The sequence below is a fragment of the Cottoperca gobio genome, chromosome 21 (genome assembly GCF_900634415.1).
Source record: "Cottoperca gobio chromosome 21, fCotGob3.1, whole genome shotgun sequence".
Classification (NCBI taxonomy): Eukaryota; Metazoa; Chordata; class Actinopteri; order Perciformes; family Bovichtidae; genus Cottoperca; species Cottoperca gobio.
Genome location: NC_041375.1, coordinates 15,723,122 through 15,738,339, shown reverse-complemented (window position 1 = coordinate 15,738,339; position 15,218 = coordinate 15,723,122). Strand labels below are relative to the sequence as shown.

General features: G+C 41.8%; 1 protein-coding gene across 2 annotated transcripts in view; it reads left to right on the top strand.

Moving 5' to 3' along the window:
* The first annotated feature begins 536 nt into the window (after window positions 1-536).
* gsk3ba (glycogen synthase kinase 3 beta, genome duplicate a) overlaps window positions 537-15,218 on the top strand; it is a 32,987-nt gene continuing 18,305 nt past the window's right edge. Inside the window, exons 1-2 of one of the 2 annotated variants that reach the window (XM_029458536.1) lie at window positions 537-1,417; window positions 10,215-10,408. In XM_029458536.1, the coding sequence (XP_029314396.1) occupies window positions 1,330-1,417; window positions 10,215-10,408 (282 nt within the window). In that variant the 5' untranslated portion in view covers window positions 537-1,329. The remainder of the gene's footprint in view (window positions 1,418-10,214; window positions 10,409-15,218) is intronic. The other variant, XM_029458537.1, reaches the window with a different exon arrangement.

Genomic DNA, 15,218 nt, shown 5'->3' with positions numbered 1-15,218 from the left:
GGCAGCCATGCACATTTACACACACACACACACACACACACACACACACACACACGCACACGCACACACACAATTAAAATTGCTAAGCATTATGGCACTAATTAACAGAGGGCTGGGTGTATAAAAAAGTGTGGAGAAGAGATAGTGAACAAGCTTCTGTGACTAACATAGCAACAGTGCTGCACGAACACAGGTGCACTGTGACAGCTGGGTCCAGTTGAACTGACAGTCTGGTTTTGGAGCTCCATTGGCCGACAAAGTCATCAATCCCGGGAGCAGATCCGCCCATTGTCCCTGTCGCGGCATGGGAAAAATCCTTTGAAGTTGTAGGGGCGGTGCCAAGCAAATGAGGCCATGTGGTGCTCAAGAGCGGCGTTCCTATTGGACCACAGCAACACTGTCAACGCCCATTTTTGAAGGATACTGTCTCTGATTGGCTAAATCGTCCACCCCAGATTCGCCGTTTGCGCGTTCACAGTTTTCCTATTCTCTGTCAAAAGTTACGTCAAAAGCGTGAACCTCCTCCCATCACAGCGGAGCAATCCCTGTAACCTTTAACGTAAATGGCGTAGCTAACGTGCGCAGCGACAAAGACAGCGAGCCGAAACCTATGGGGAAGAAATAAAAAAAGAAATTCAGTATCGTCGCACTCTCTACCTAAAGACCATCATTTTCTGAAGAGGTAGCTGCCCCGGAGCCTCGGTGAAGACACCGAGTTTGACGGGAACAAGGGCGGATTTTCAATCGAGTTGAATTCGTTGAGGAAGACTGTGGCAACTGGCAGATTTTCCGTTGGACAGACAAGCGAGGGAGCCGCCATGGCAGTCGGATCATTGAGCCTCCACATCGGGATATGAAGAGGAGTTGCATGTGTCCCAAATCGTCAAGAAAACGCCGCATTTACCTTTGATCCGCACCGGATCCGCTCTCTTAACATCTAATCTCACCCTTCCTCATCTTTGTGAAATTTATTCTGCATCCAGAGAGAACTCGCCATTGGTTTTAATCGGGGGGCCACAGGGAGAGGCCAGATTCATGACTATTTTAGTCGGAGACGTGTCTTCAGAGGCCCGCTGAGAGAAAACCTGGAATATAAGGAAGAAATGCTGCTCTGATTGACCGTTGGTGGGCAAGAAAGGGTCGTTTATTAGGTGAAACGAACTAGAGTAAAGGATAAAGGGGTCGCTTTCTACCTCTCCTCCCTGTGAATTATAGTGTTATACATTTACTGTCATCCTTTTTTGGATGAGAAGGTTCGGCAAATCAATCAGTCCTGTCGTTTAGCAAGTCACAGTCTCCGAGTCGAGAGAGAATCAAAGGGATTGGATCATGTCAGGTCGGCCCAGGACCACATCCTTCGCGGAGAGCTGCAAACCAGTGCCGCAGCCCTCGGCTTTTGGCAGCATGAAAGTCAGCAGTAAGTACACCCCTGTATTTCTACAGAGTAGACCACCTCTTCAGCATGCACCAGGCCCAGTGTGAGTTACATATCCTGGCTAAATGTCTCATCACTATCCCTGAAAATGTGTCAAGTGAGCATGACGTTAGCTCCGGATAGCTTAGCCCTGTCATATATCTGTGTCACTGATTGAGATTGGCCGGGACAGAGTGGCACACGCACACTGCTCACATCGGTGTGAGCACACGCCGCTGCACTCTGACGCGCCGCCCCGGGGCCGGTCAGCCTGACCAGGGTTAGCAGGCCGCGCCGAGCAGGGCCGGGCTAGAGGAAGGCAGGGTTGGCACCGACCCAGGTCAAAAATCAAGCCTTCTCATTGTACCGCACATCCCATCTGATTACTGTCCATTTGGATGTAGATTAGATCTCGTAGCAGTATTACTACATAGCTCCAACCGTATGCGTAATTGAGTTAAAGCGATAGGGCCGGTTTATTACGCAACTGTCAAAGCGGAAGGTGCGCCCGTACTGACTGAGAGGGCTGGTTCACTGATCCTATCGTCGGTGGGCAGTGTCAAAACCAGGCGTCGCGACTGGAGGGAGTGTGACACCCAGTCTCCTGTTCGTGAAACCACAGTTGCAGAGGCTGGTTATAGACTAGCTGCAGAAATGGAGTTGGTCCATACTTTTTTAAATTTCTGCTTTACATGATCACTGCTATTTTCAAGACATGCCACACTGACTCACTTTTACACTGCCTATTATATTTCTTAATTACCTCTTTACAAGGTGGCACCTTAATCATAGATACATCGTCTTAGTGAGTCATATATTGCAGAAAGTTTAAGTATCCAATTGTACCCATATAAAGCTGTACTATATATTTGGTACTAGACTAAATACCTCCTAGATATGGGAGTTTATCTTAAATGATATAGATTAATTTAATGTTACAGTTGTGTCACAAAGTATTCAAGTGTTCTATCTTTCTAAAATTAGAAATAGTAATTATTAGTGACTGTCCTGGCTTGAGACATCTACTGTACCTTTCCTATCTTATCTTACATGCAGGCACATATTTGGGTGTGTGTGTGTGTGAGGGGGAAAAAAGAGGCTGTTAAGGAATGGAGGTGGTGTTTCAGGGTTGTGATGTGACCATGATGTGTGTTAGTCGGGCGAGGCTTGATGCTGAGGCTCTCCTCTGGGCCTTGGCACTGGAAACCACCCAGTGGACTAAGACACATACGCATGCGCACACACACATAGGGAGATGCACACCTATCCCAAAATCGTAATACTTATCCTGCCCCAGATATGGGTGTTGAAGCATGAGTGTGTTCATGCCAGTGTGTGATGTTCATGGTTATAATGCCTTTAAAAGGCGTCAGCTAAATGTAGCCTAAGTACTGGAGGACTCTGAGTCTTTGGCCGAATTGTTGGTCAGACATAAGCTACTGAAGTAGCACCAAATGCGTGCACTTTGTGGGCTTAATATTACATGAGCTCTACAGCTGTGGTTTTCTCAACCCTAAAAATGTATTTCTCCAAGAGACTCATCTGGAGTCACCCAATTAACTGTGTGCTAAGTAATTTAGTAATTTTTTACCAGCAGGTGGTGTTAAGCCCCAAAGAGGAAAGTATTTGATTGCATAGATGTCCCCTGTGATAATCAGTCAATACATGAAGCAGCAGTGATCTCTCAAACTGTATTTTAATTTGACATGTTAAACATTGGGGACGTTCAACTGTGGCTTTCTTTTACTTTCTACTTGTTGGCTTCACAATGATTGGTTGAGTTAAAGGTACCTGTTGAAGTTATCAGACTTCTACTTTTATCTTATGTCCGGCAGAAAAAGATGTTTTAGGAATTGAATGATCTCACATTGTGACCATATTTTCAATTCTGCGTGAAATAACAGTGACTGCCCTTTTCCTCTTGGTAATCATATCCAGGGTTCTAAAGATATACTTCAGATACTGTATTTCAGTTATATAGTTTAGTCTGGATGCAGCATGAAACACAGTCTCCTAAAGCCTAATGTGACGTTTGCAATTTGATCGTTTTGTCACAAAGATTTTAAAATGTGTTATTCCAGACAATGGGAAGCAGTAATCTTCACATTTAATAAGCTTGAACTAGAAAATGTTTGAAAAATTACATAAGCGATTAATTGACTATCAATATACTCAGTTGACTGACTAATTGTTTCAGCTCTCCTCAAATGATCTGTACTTATGTTTTTAAAATCTAAAATCAGATTTGGTATTCAGAGAAACACGATTTGCAATTTCCGCTGTGTCATGATTGTACTTTGGACTAAATTTATATAACGTGTGTGTGTGTGTGTGTGTGTGTGTGTGTGTGTGTGTGAATAACTGCTTATCTAGAGCAGCTGTAGTCGGTGTGTATGATCCTGGAGAGAACGCTCTTACCCCTCCTACACAGGCAGACAAAAAAACGCACACACACAAATGCATGCATACGTTCACACACCCACATGAGCACTCTGGTTTTGTTTTTTGGGGGAGGCAGCTGGCCAAGAACAATGAGCGGCCTGTTTAGCATTTCAAAGCTGCAGTGCTCTCTCTCTCTCTCTCTCTCTCTCTCTCTCTCTCTCTCTCTCTCTCGCTCCCTCTTTTCTCCCCTTTCCTCTCTGTCCCTCTCTCACATTTTCCAAGTGATGATGGGAACAAAATTAACTAATTATACTTTTTTGATCCAAATGGAAAAGAAAGCACTTGCAGATAAGGAGAACCATCACAATCAATCACAGGATTTAAAAGCCAGCTGAGTTTTGGATGGAGACATGAAGAGAGGATCAATCTCTGGGCAGTTCGTTAGTGTTGTCGGTTTGGTGGCAGGACTGGCTCTCTCTGCAGGCTGTATACCACTGTGATATCTATGCACTCCCATCGTGTCTGGTTAAAAATCCACTGAAACCTTGATGTCTTGATCTATGCATTGCTGAGCCAAGGGTCTCTGTGAGCGGTGACACAAACCGTGTCTGGATGTTCCAGTAATGTAGGGAATTATCTCATCAGCCTTGCAACAGTAGTGGAACACTTTGCAGGACTACCTGCACACATTAACACAATGTGTGCTTTCACGCATTCCTCACAAATGTTACGTTGCCCGTCCGTTATATTCTGTGCATTTTATAGTCTAAGAGCTATTAGTATGTCTTGCATACTAACACAGTCTTAACCCAAGTAAATAAGTGCTTTTGACAGTGTGAAACGATTGATAGTAATCAGCCTTCGTGTTTAAAGTCACGGTGTGTGTGATAGCCAAACGGTTAATACATTCTCGATATAAAATTGTATGCGTTTGCCAAATTTCAAAGAGGAATGAACATGGACAGTTTGGCAGGTGCCATATTCTGTGACATTCACTCGATGTGATTCATTCGACATGAATGGTGGGGAAATGATCTCTCATCTTGCAGTAAAGTCAAACTGTTCTCTTGTTCAGATTGCAGAGTATCTGACTTTGATTTGCTGCAAACTGTCTCAGTATTAAGAGATTCTGTCGTATGGGGTGTCAATCTCAAGGCTGTTTTTTCATATACAGTAGTTTTATTAAACACCAAATCAAGCTTTCCTAATAATGTTGCATATATCTTGAAGAGTGGGCACACTATCCCAGAATGTCAGGGTCTACTTTTACTAACCAAAGATTTATGTGCTCAAAATAAGGCTGAATAAAACCTTCAGCTTGTTAAATTATGGGATTTCAAAGCCTGTGATTGTCTATCACCCATGTGAACCTGAGAAAAGAAAGTGCTGCATTTAAAATTCAAGTTTGCACATGTGTAGAAAAGATCTTCTGTGGGTAGTCTGTCACACACATTTTTGTTTCAGGAAAATGCACCCACTTTAGACTATCAACATTGTGTCTACCACTAATTGTGCTGTTAAGTTGGCAGTGAATGATTGGTCTCCTTTACTTATACTTATCATATTGCTTGATGTAATGCATCATTTTGGATTTTTTTTTAGGCTTTCTCTATTTGGACGAATTCATTTCATAAATGTTTTCCTTTTTGGTATCGAAACAGCTTTTGAAGAAGAAACATTTTGCGTACACGTTTTGGTGTCAGTGTCAAAACTGGTAACTTTAAATGATACTCAGCTCCACATGTGTCCTACAACTGCTAAACAATGTTTTTCTGGCCCCATTATTGTTAACATTTTGTGACCTGAATTGACTATTGACACCTGTCTAAAAGTGTCAGCAGCTGTCACTTTGTGAGTGATGCAGCATATGTACGTGAAATCATGCGCTGCATAGGCTAATTGACAAAGTAAATATGTCAATGCTGCAAGCACATGGTGCAAGGTATTTTATACTTCTCATTTTACGACGCTTCACTTGGGGATAATTAATTTGAATGAAAAGGTGCTTCTAGCTTGAGACAAAAAAAGAAGCAGTTCTTTATTGGCTGTGAAAAACCTCTACCAGTATAAAATGGAGGGAAAGCTGCATGAAGATCGACAGTTCATGTTTTTAAGGCTCTACCAGATTAGTGTGTGTGTGTGTGAAAGGTCGTGCTTCACACAGGCTTCCAATCACTTAAAACGCGGACAAATTCAATTGCAATCTGATTGCTTGGTCATTTCTTATTTGCAGCAGTGGGGGATCTCACTGTGAGCTGGATGTGTGTGCACAGACATTTCTCACGGTTTGAGGAAGTGCAGAGGCGTCATAGAAATGGCCCTGCTGGAATATGTAGGCAGTCATACTCGTCTCTCTTTCACACACACACACACACACACACACACACACACACACACACACACACACACACACACACACACACACACACACACACACACACACACACACACACACACACACACACACACACACACACACACACACTCTCTCTCTCTCTTGGAAAGTCTATTTCTATCGTTACAGAATCCGTCTTCAGTTTCTCTTTCTAGAGAGTGGAGGCCTGTTGGTTTCTCAGACCCCTCATCGCTCTTTCTATTCTTTGATCAAAATCACATGTTTAGTAATTGGACCACTCACTGGTCACACTGCGACAAAAGGAACCGTGCAAACATGCATACATTTTATGTCTGGGTTGAACCAGTCTTTTAATATTAATATTTTTTTGGTTGTGTGAGAGAGAGAGTGTGTGTGTGTGTGTGTGTGTGTCTCTCAGTCAAAATCAATAACCCTGCTGGAAAATAACCCCAGGAAGCCAATGAAAAATAGATAAGACCAGTAAACTTCTGCTCTCTGTGTGTCTCTCTCAGTCAAAACGAACAACTTTTTGCTGTTAAAATAATGCAAGCCATGCAGGTTAATTAACCTAATCACTTTGTTCATTTAAAAACTCACACACTCACTGGTAGTTTGCCAGAAGTCAGCATTAGGTTGTCACGTCCTCCTCATATGGACAGGACGCTGTGACCTGCCAGTGATATCCATGTGGAGGTGGTCTGCTACCACCGCATGCTGCACAAAGTGTCCATTAAATAACACCAGGATCTGGAATAGTCATGGTTATTAAGCAGCACTAATCTGCCCATCAACATGATTTTGTACCCACTGCAAGCTGTTGACAAATATGTTTGACTGTCTCAACAACTCAAAGATCTAAATGGAGACACATTTCACAAATATATTGTAAGTACTTTAGTTGCGTGGGTGTTTTGGCTCTTACACAGCCTTTCTCTGCTGCAGCTTGTGTGACAGAGGAATATGCTAATAAGACTAATAAGTAGATTTAGAGGGGAGAGCAGGTGTTGCGGTAGGATTTAATCGCATAGGCTGTGTAGAAGTTTGGCGGTTAATTTGAGAGCCTGTCAGAATTGAGGTAGAAGGCACACATCCGTGTCACACACTCTAGTCTGGTTGTCCTTTAACTGCCAGCTAATATGAATTTTACTCCTTGACACTTGTGTGGGGACGAGGAGGGGGAGGCAGAGAGGAGAGAACCCACTTAAAGAGGAAAAAGCCTCCACATCGTTCTCTCAGGAGTGCAAAGCCAGCTCCTGAAAAGAGGGAGGAGGGGCATGTGAAAGCAGATTCCGATCTATAGTGCATTAGCATCAGATAAAGTCTTATTAGCTTATGACTTTTCACTGATACAATCCTGGGAATTGCATTGGGCTGTCTGTACGCCGTGTTCGAGGGAGTCTGTCCAAGGTAATGAGTCTTAAAAGTGGGAATAATCAGAAAGCTAGGCTTGCCGTTTGCTTATCTCTATTTGATGCATTGATTTAAATAAAAGCACCTATGCTTCCTGATATAAAAATAATAATGACCCATAGCATTTAAACAGGCAATGCAGGATTCAAGTGTCTCTCTTGTCTGCAGCTAGCAGTCGCTTACTTGTGATTGTTTCCTCTAGATCAGTGGTCTTCACTATTTTTTTACGCGAGAGCCACATTGATAGGACAAAGTCAATAGGAGAGCCACTTTTACTGCAAAGTATGAAAAGCTACATCCTGTCATAAAAAGCCTGTCTACTTATTAATCTGTCATCCCACCCAGAACATACAATATGCAATGCAGCCAACCAATGCATTCAATAAAAGCAGGATTATCTTAATACTGGGATGATGTCAAACTCTGCAAACAATATTTCTGCTGAAGCTAAAAAGCAGTGTTTCACAATTTATGAGTCTGAGAAGGTTTTTTTGCCCGAGCCAAAATCCATGCGCTCTCAAAAGATGCCTCAGTTAATCAGTTCAGCTGTATTAGTCGTCCTGTGTACGAGCCTTTGTTGTCCAGAAAGAGAAGAAGAAAGGTGCTCTATTTCTTTCTTTATCTTTTACTAATTTCTCTTCCAGGTGCGTAAGTTTCGTTGAATTTTGGATGCGTTGTTTGGAAATGCGGCTCCAAATGACTTTCTCTTGAAACCACAGCGAGAGAGAGAGAGAGTTTGCACATTAAGCACGAAGGGTTCGACTCGTGGAGGACAAATAATAAAAACTCCTCTGTCCACTTTTCCTGAATTTTCCTTTGCTCGTCTTGTACGGCTCGTACCTTTCTTTTTTAACGGGAGCAGCTGTTGTCTGTCCACAAACCACATCTCCAGCATCTTCCTCTCGATTTGCGGTGGTTTGATGCTCCAAAGACAAATCTTGAGTCAGTCGGCCGAGCAAGTTTAAATATCTTGTTTCTAGTCTATATTTGCATCTTTTATCAATTATTTGTAGGCTAATAGAGCAGACACCGTGTTTTAATGGGTTGTATGTAATAGCCCTGCTTGTTTTTATGAAATAGCTGTATTGACTCACAATCATATCGATCACCCCTGTATTTAGCCCACTGCCACGCGAGCCACCAATTAAAGCTTGGCGAGCCGCGCAATGAGTAACACTGCTCTAGATATTAGATCTTCAATGTCCTACGACTCAAAGCAGACCTAAACACTGCAAACCAATTTCATATTCAATTATAAAGACAATTTTTTGTATCTTGGACGCTCTGCTTGAGCTCAGCCATGATCCACGCTCAGTCAGCTGGGAGCTGCTCAGTACAGCCACAGCTGTTGACCACTAACAAGTACTGCCAGGAACAAATGGGGGTTAAACTGGGTGTGGCTAAAGAAGGAGGCTGTAGTTGTTGTGTTTCTCTCAGCAGGCATACAAACCTGCAACCTGTCAATAACAAATTGGCTTTTCTATCAAGGAGGCTGTTAAACCCTTGCTTAATAGCCTATGCTGCAGTCTCGCTCTATGAGACAGTTGAGCAAATGATGAGTTTTATATTATTGTATAAATATAAATATATTATTGTAAATAGAGCTGCAACCTGAGTGCAAAATTAACTTTTTTGTCCACCAACCAAATGGCTTGTGAATGTTAAAATTTGACCAGCCACTCATTAGATTACTGTGAGACAAACCTGCTCTCACCCAGATAAAATGACGGAAGGAGAAGGATGTACGGTGAACAAAAAACGCTTTAATGCTGTTTTCCGGTAGCCTTTTCAGGCAAAAACACCACATAATTCATTGACAGCGTTTGCACGTGCAGTCTCTCTCTCTCGCTGCCTCTGAGTCCGCTCCAGCTGTGCGTGCCTCCACATCTCTCCTTGGACCCAGCCTACTGCACGAGAACAGAACCAGGTCGTCAGCACGCTTATATTTTGCGACTGATTACCTGATTCTGTCCAGCTGTCTGATCAGCAGCTGAGACACTCCCATCTCTCCCCCAGAAGCCGGCGCCCTAACCACACCCCACTGCCACAATTACCATTGTATTTTGGGCTGGTGATTGATGCAAATCCACTAGCCGCTTGCATATTTTTTACCAGAATTTGGCTGGTTAATGGTGCTCACAATGATTAGTAGATCGACAGGAAAATAGTCACCAACTGCCTTGATAATCGTTAAAGTAATGATATCTTCTTTTCTCCGTTTTATATCATATTAAAGTTAATATCTTTGAGTTTTGGACTGACAAAGCAAGACGTTTAAAGACATCACCTTGGACTTTGAGAAACTGAGATGGATATTTTTCACTATTTTCTGACATTTAATAGACCAAACGATTAATTGATTAATCTAGAAAATAATCGCCAGATTAATAGATAGAATAGGTACAAATATTTGTTAGTTGCAGCCGTTAATGTAATTGAACTGTTGGTTTGGTACTAATAATTGAAAAATTGTTATGGGCATTTTTCAATATTAAGACATTCGTAATGCTTCACATTACCTGATCCATCATGACTCTAATGTCCGTTTACTCTCTGTCCGATACCTGTGAACACAACTCCTTGATGTATTTGTGCATATCACTACTTTGTTTTGAGCACCTGCATTTCTTCTTTCTCGGTCTCTCTCTTTAGGGGATAAAGATGGCAGCAAGGTAACAACAGTCGTGGCCACCCCAGGCCAAGGACCCGACCGGCCACAGGAGGTGAGCTACACGGACACTAAGGTCATCGGCAACGGCTCGTTTGGCGTGGTCTACCAGGCTAAACTCTGTGACTCTGGAGAGATGGTGGCCATCAAGAAGGTCCTGCAAGACAAGAGGTTTAAGGTAAAAACATGCACGCACACACAATGTGTAATTCAGTTTACTCACCTCTCCCATTTGTCAACTAAAAGCGAGACACAAAAAGGGCGGAGAAGAGTGCGCATGCCATCAAATCCTTTTCTCCTTGTCCTCTTATTATTATTATTATTATTATTATTATTATTATTATTATTATTATTATTATTATTATTATTTTAAACAATGGAACCAAAGTACAGATTGGTTGCATTTATGAATGACTGAGTAACTGTGAAAGAGACATGAATGGAGTGATCTTTCACAAGAACAGTAAGATCAGTGCAGCTGAGAACAAAGAGACAGGCAAAACTTCTTGGCAGTTTGTCGTTGACACTTTCTTGCTCTAATGTGTGTATTTTCTTGCAGGAAGTATGTGTGTGTGTGTGGTAGTGGGAAGTTCTTATCTCCCACAAACAATCTTGAACCCATTAACACTAAATCATCTGTCAAGTTTAGTTCAGTTTCCACTGTGGAAATGTCATATTTCCATTTGCTGGAATCCTCCTTCTGTGCTTTGAATAGATTTGACTGATGGCTTGTTGATCCTTGGCTGGGGCGACATTGTCCGTGCTCCCTTTGCTGCACTCTTGGTTGGGGAAAGGGGGAGGGGGGGGGGGGGGGGGCTCAGTGTTCCTGCTGCTTGCTTGCAGATAAAAGACCTGTGACTGCCAAGCCTGCAGGACAGCTGTTTACATTCTCATTAAGTCTTCAGAGCTGAGGATAGTGGCTGCACAGTGAATCGATCTTTTTTTTATTTCTTTTTTTGTGTAATACTGGATCAACACGTTATCAAATCAGTGTCAAAATTATGCCTTATATTTTAGACATATACACAAAACATTCATTAAGTACACCTATCTTAACCTAGTGCAGTCTAATACCACAGTCCTGCACTAAATCCTACCTTCATGGAGGTTATATTAAGAAAAGGCTAACCCTCATTTATATAAATGGGGTGGACAATGATTGGTAACAACCTCCAGTATAATACAATTCAACGGAAGTACAAACTGTAGCCTCCAGAATGGCCTTAAAGTTGAACCAACACCTCAAAAACAGATTCAACTAAAACCTATAAATAACGATGATAAAAGTAAGATTCATTATGGGTTGTTGACACTCATTGGCTCATGAAGGTTGTAAAAAACCCATCAAAGCTCCGATTGACTCAAATGAAGTGTCAATCTAATGCTGAGAGCCCGGACGTGTCTGAGCGCACGAGATATTAAGTTATGACTGTTTATGATCACACAATGTAAAAATCGATCAGCTGATTTCACAGATTGCAACACCTGTTCATGGACTTTTATCAATGTGACGATGTTCACAGTGGATATCTTTATTACTAGAAACGAACGTGTGAACATCTGGCAATGCCTTAGGAGCGTCTTTTTCAAAATATTGCTGAAAAGAGGATATTTATGAGGCTTTATAGGTAAGTGGGCTCAAAGTTATGATTTTGATTTTGAGTGTACTTGCTAGTTTGAGGAGCTGATTGTACCGCTGTTGTGATTTTCATCTCTATATTAAAATAGATGAGATTCTAAGCTTTCCAAAAATATAATTTCTTCTTTTTTTCCAGAATTCAAAAACGTACATGTACAGGCGCAATAAAACTCCTGCTGGGCCCGCACACGTGACTGTGACTCTGTTCTACACAGGATTTCTGCTCATTTAAACATCTTGTATTTATAATACAGGAGATTAGAAATTGACAAGAGCCCTAAAAGAGAAGCCTGACAGTTTGGGATGTAGGCTTTTTCGCTAACCAGCTGCTGGTGCTAGCTTAATATTTACCGTACAGTCTGTGTTTTCACAGATTTAATTTACTGACAAACAAGCCTGCATTGTGCTGTGTGATAACCCTCATCAGTGTTGTTTTGAACAAATGTTCTTGTTGACCTATGTGTAAGTTATATAAAGGCAGGTAGGGACAGGAATTTCTAACTAGGCTATAATTGCTGTGATATGTGGTATTTGTCCATGTGATGTACTTGTCCCTATCAATGGATAATCTTGATTTCAATGAGGTAAGACTGAGATAGTCTCTGGATTCACTAGTCACATTATTTTATGTCTATTTTGTTCTTCTCAAGAGAGTCAAGGTGTGTTAGCAGGAGAGGACGAGAAGAGTAAAGGCAGGACAAGCTTCGGTGTCCCCTGTTGCCTCCTGGACTGTCAACCTTCCCGCTCAATCTCCCGAGACAGTCACTGAAGTATAGTCAAAGTTGAGTCAGATGTGTTTGCCTGTAGCGTGTTTGTGCTGAGCCAACCGGTTCAGTTAAATACTTCAGCAGCTCAGCGTTCCAGGTTTAACCTTCTTTGGAGGATCACCACAGTTTTTTTTCTAGTGCTGCTAGTCCTTCGCTATTCAAAACCTGACGAGATAAATGATGTCACTTAATAGTGTGGGGGTCGACCATCTGTCACAAAATACAAAATGTTTGTTTGGCACACACACGCACGCACACCGTCTTTGTGACTCTGCGTGCTTGCCATTATGAAGTCATGTCCTGCTCTTCCTGTTAGCCTGTGGTTAGCATGACACACCAGCAGGTTGCATCTTTAAATAGTGGTCAGCTGTGATCACACGCATTGTTTTCTTCTTTTGGTTTTCAGTTTAGCAAATCATCTACCTTTCGCTCTGTCTCCTTCTCTGTCTCCCTGCTTCTACACACCCTGCCTGTCCTAACTTGTGAACAGCTTGTTTTGAAAAATGAAGCAAATAAGCGCTAAGACTCCTCACATGACTGCCAAGCACGTGCCAATGAGTTTTCTATTTTCTTCTCCTCCTCTTCAAAAGTCTCTTCTGTTTTTTTTGGTGTTTCTCTGTGTCTGGGTGAGCAGAACCACGCTAGTCCTCCATGTGTGAATGCTTTATTTTCACACACACACACACACACACACACACACACACACACACACACACACACACACACAGAGACAAACAAGGTAATCATGTGAACAGGCTCTGTGTTGGGATGTAGATGATGAATGTGTGAGACAATCTTAGTGGTTTTACAATGCACTCCTGGTGCATTATGGGATAGGTCCTCCTCCACTCCCATCAGAGGGATCACATATCATCTTATTGGAAAATGGATGCTTGCAATAGAACCAACACACACTGAGAGCGTGTTTGGTAGCATGGGTGCTTACACAACAAGGGTCTGGTGATTTTCCGTATTTTTTCTTATTTTCAAGAAATGCAAAATGTGTGCTGTCAAAGCCTGATAAAGCTTGAGGTTTCATATTAATCTCCAAAACTGTAAAGTGCTGCATCGCCCTGGTTCCCTCGACAAATAGCCAAGGGGATTTTTCTATTGAATTAAGGCGAAAATAAGCTCTGTGGCAAACAAAAGTTTATGATACTTACACGTTTTGTTCAGCAAGATAATTTTCGCAAATGAACACCGCAAGAAGTAAAAAAGGTAATATAATGGCTATAAACAAACTACCGGTACCCCACGGTCGCATGACTTCAACGTCACCACCACAGTTTAATGTCCCCAACAACTTCTGTAGTCTCATTTAGCCACTTGTTAGCAACAGCCATTTAAGTAAAAGCTTCAAAATTCACAAGTGGGTTATTTACAGATGTATTTTATGTCATTGAACAAACAGTTAAAATCTCTTAAGCTTGTGTCAACCACAGACCTTGTTTCAGGCATCTAACCAAAAACCTATTCATAAAACCCATTGACTTTGAGACGAGGGTTTTAGGACTTATTCCTGCTGCACTCTGTTAAAACACCTCAGTGAGTCACATTGTTTCTCTGGATGACATGTTGTTTCATTACAATGAAGATGACACGATCCCACATACACCGTCCTGCTACTGTAAATACTCACTGGAGATCCAAAAGTCTCTTCATCTGCAGCTGAACATAGTTCCCGATATATGTGCTACTTACATTTGTTTAAGTAACTTAAACTAAAAACTACACTAAAAATTAAATGATGTATTTTTGATTTATAAAGATTTATGTCATCAGTAAGAAGAAACGGGCTCAATAGACTGACCACAGACAGGGTATGGAAGTCAAAGGGTTAAAAGACAGACTAAATGCCTGGTTACACGAGACTGACTTATAAACTAGTTTATATTTCCTTTAACCTTCTGTGTCACAGACGAGAGTATTAACTGCTCAACCAAAGAGACATGATTTACAGACAGTTGCGACATAGGTGCTGATGGTACGTTGTGTGAACTTATTGTCCTGTTAGCGACTGAGCTAACAAACATCCTAGCAGACATTTAGAAACCTAGCTAGCACGTAGAGATTGGTCCTGTCTGCAATAACTCTTTACTGAATGAAATAATGGACACATTTGAGAAGTAAAAGCCAGAGGTGAGTAAACAGCCAGTACAGATAAAATAGAAAGAAGCTCATTATGACTGACCGGTGCTGGCACGTTCCCGGCAGGCTAGCGTGCTAGCCATTAGCTTGCCAGATACATTAGTTCACAAAGTGTCTCCGTGCAGTCACTGCATTACCAAGCCTCCGGAATCACATGTGTTTTTCTTGTGTGATCAGGGCTTTATACATTGTTGTTTTATTTATTTATTTTTGACATTAAGAAACAGAATAGCCTTATCCTTTAGGTTTGATCCACTGTCTACATTCAGTGTCATCCCTAAGCTGTTACCAAAGCAGCACAGTAAAATGGTGTGTGTCTTTGTGTGGGTAGTATGCGATTCCTCTATGCTCCTAATCCTTTTTTTTTTTTTTTAAACTGGATGTGGTTTTGTCTGACAGTAGGCCTATACATTAGCACCATGAAGGTGTAGCAC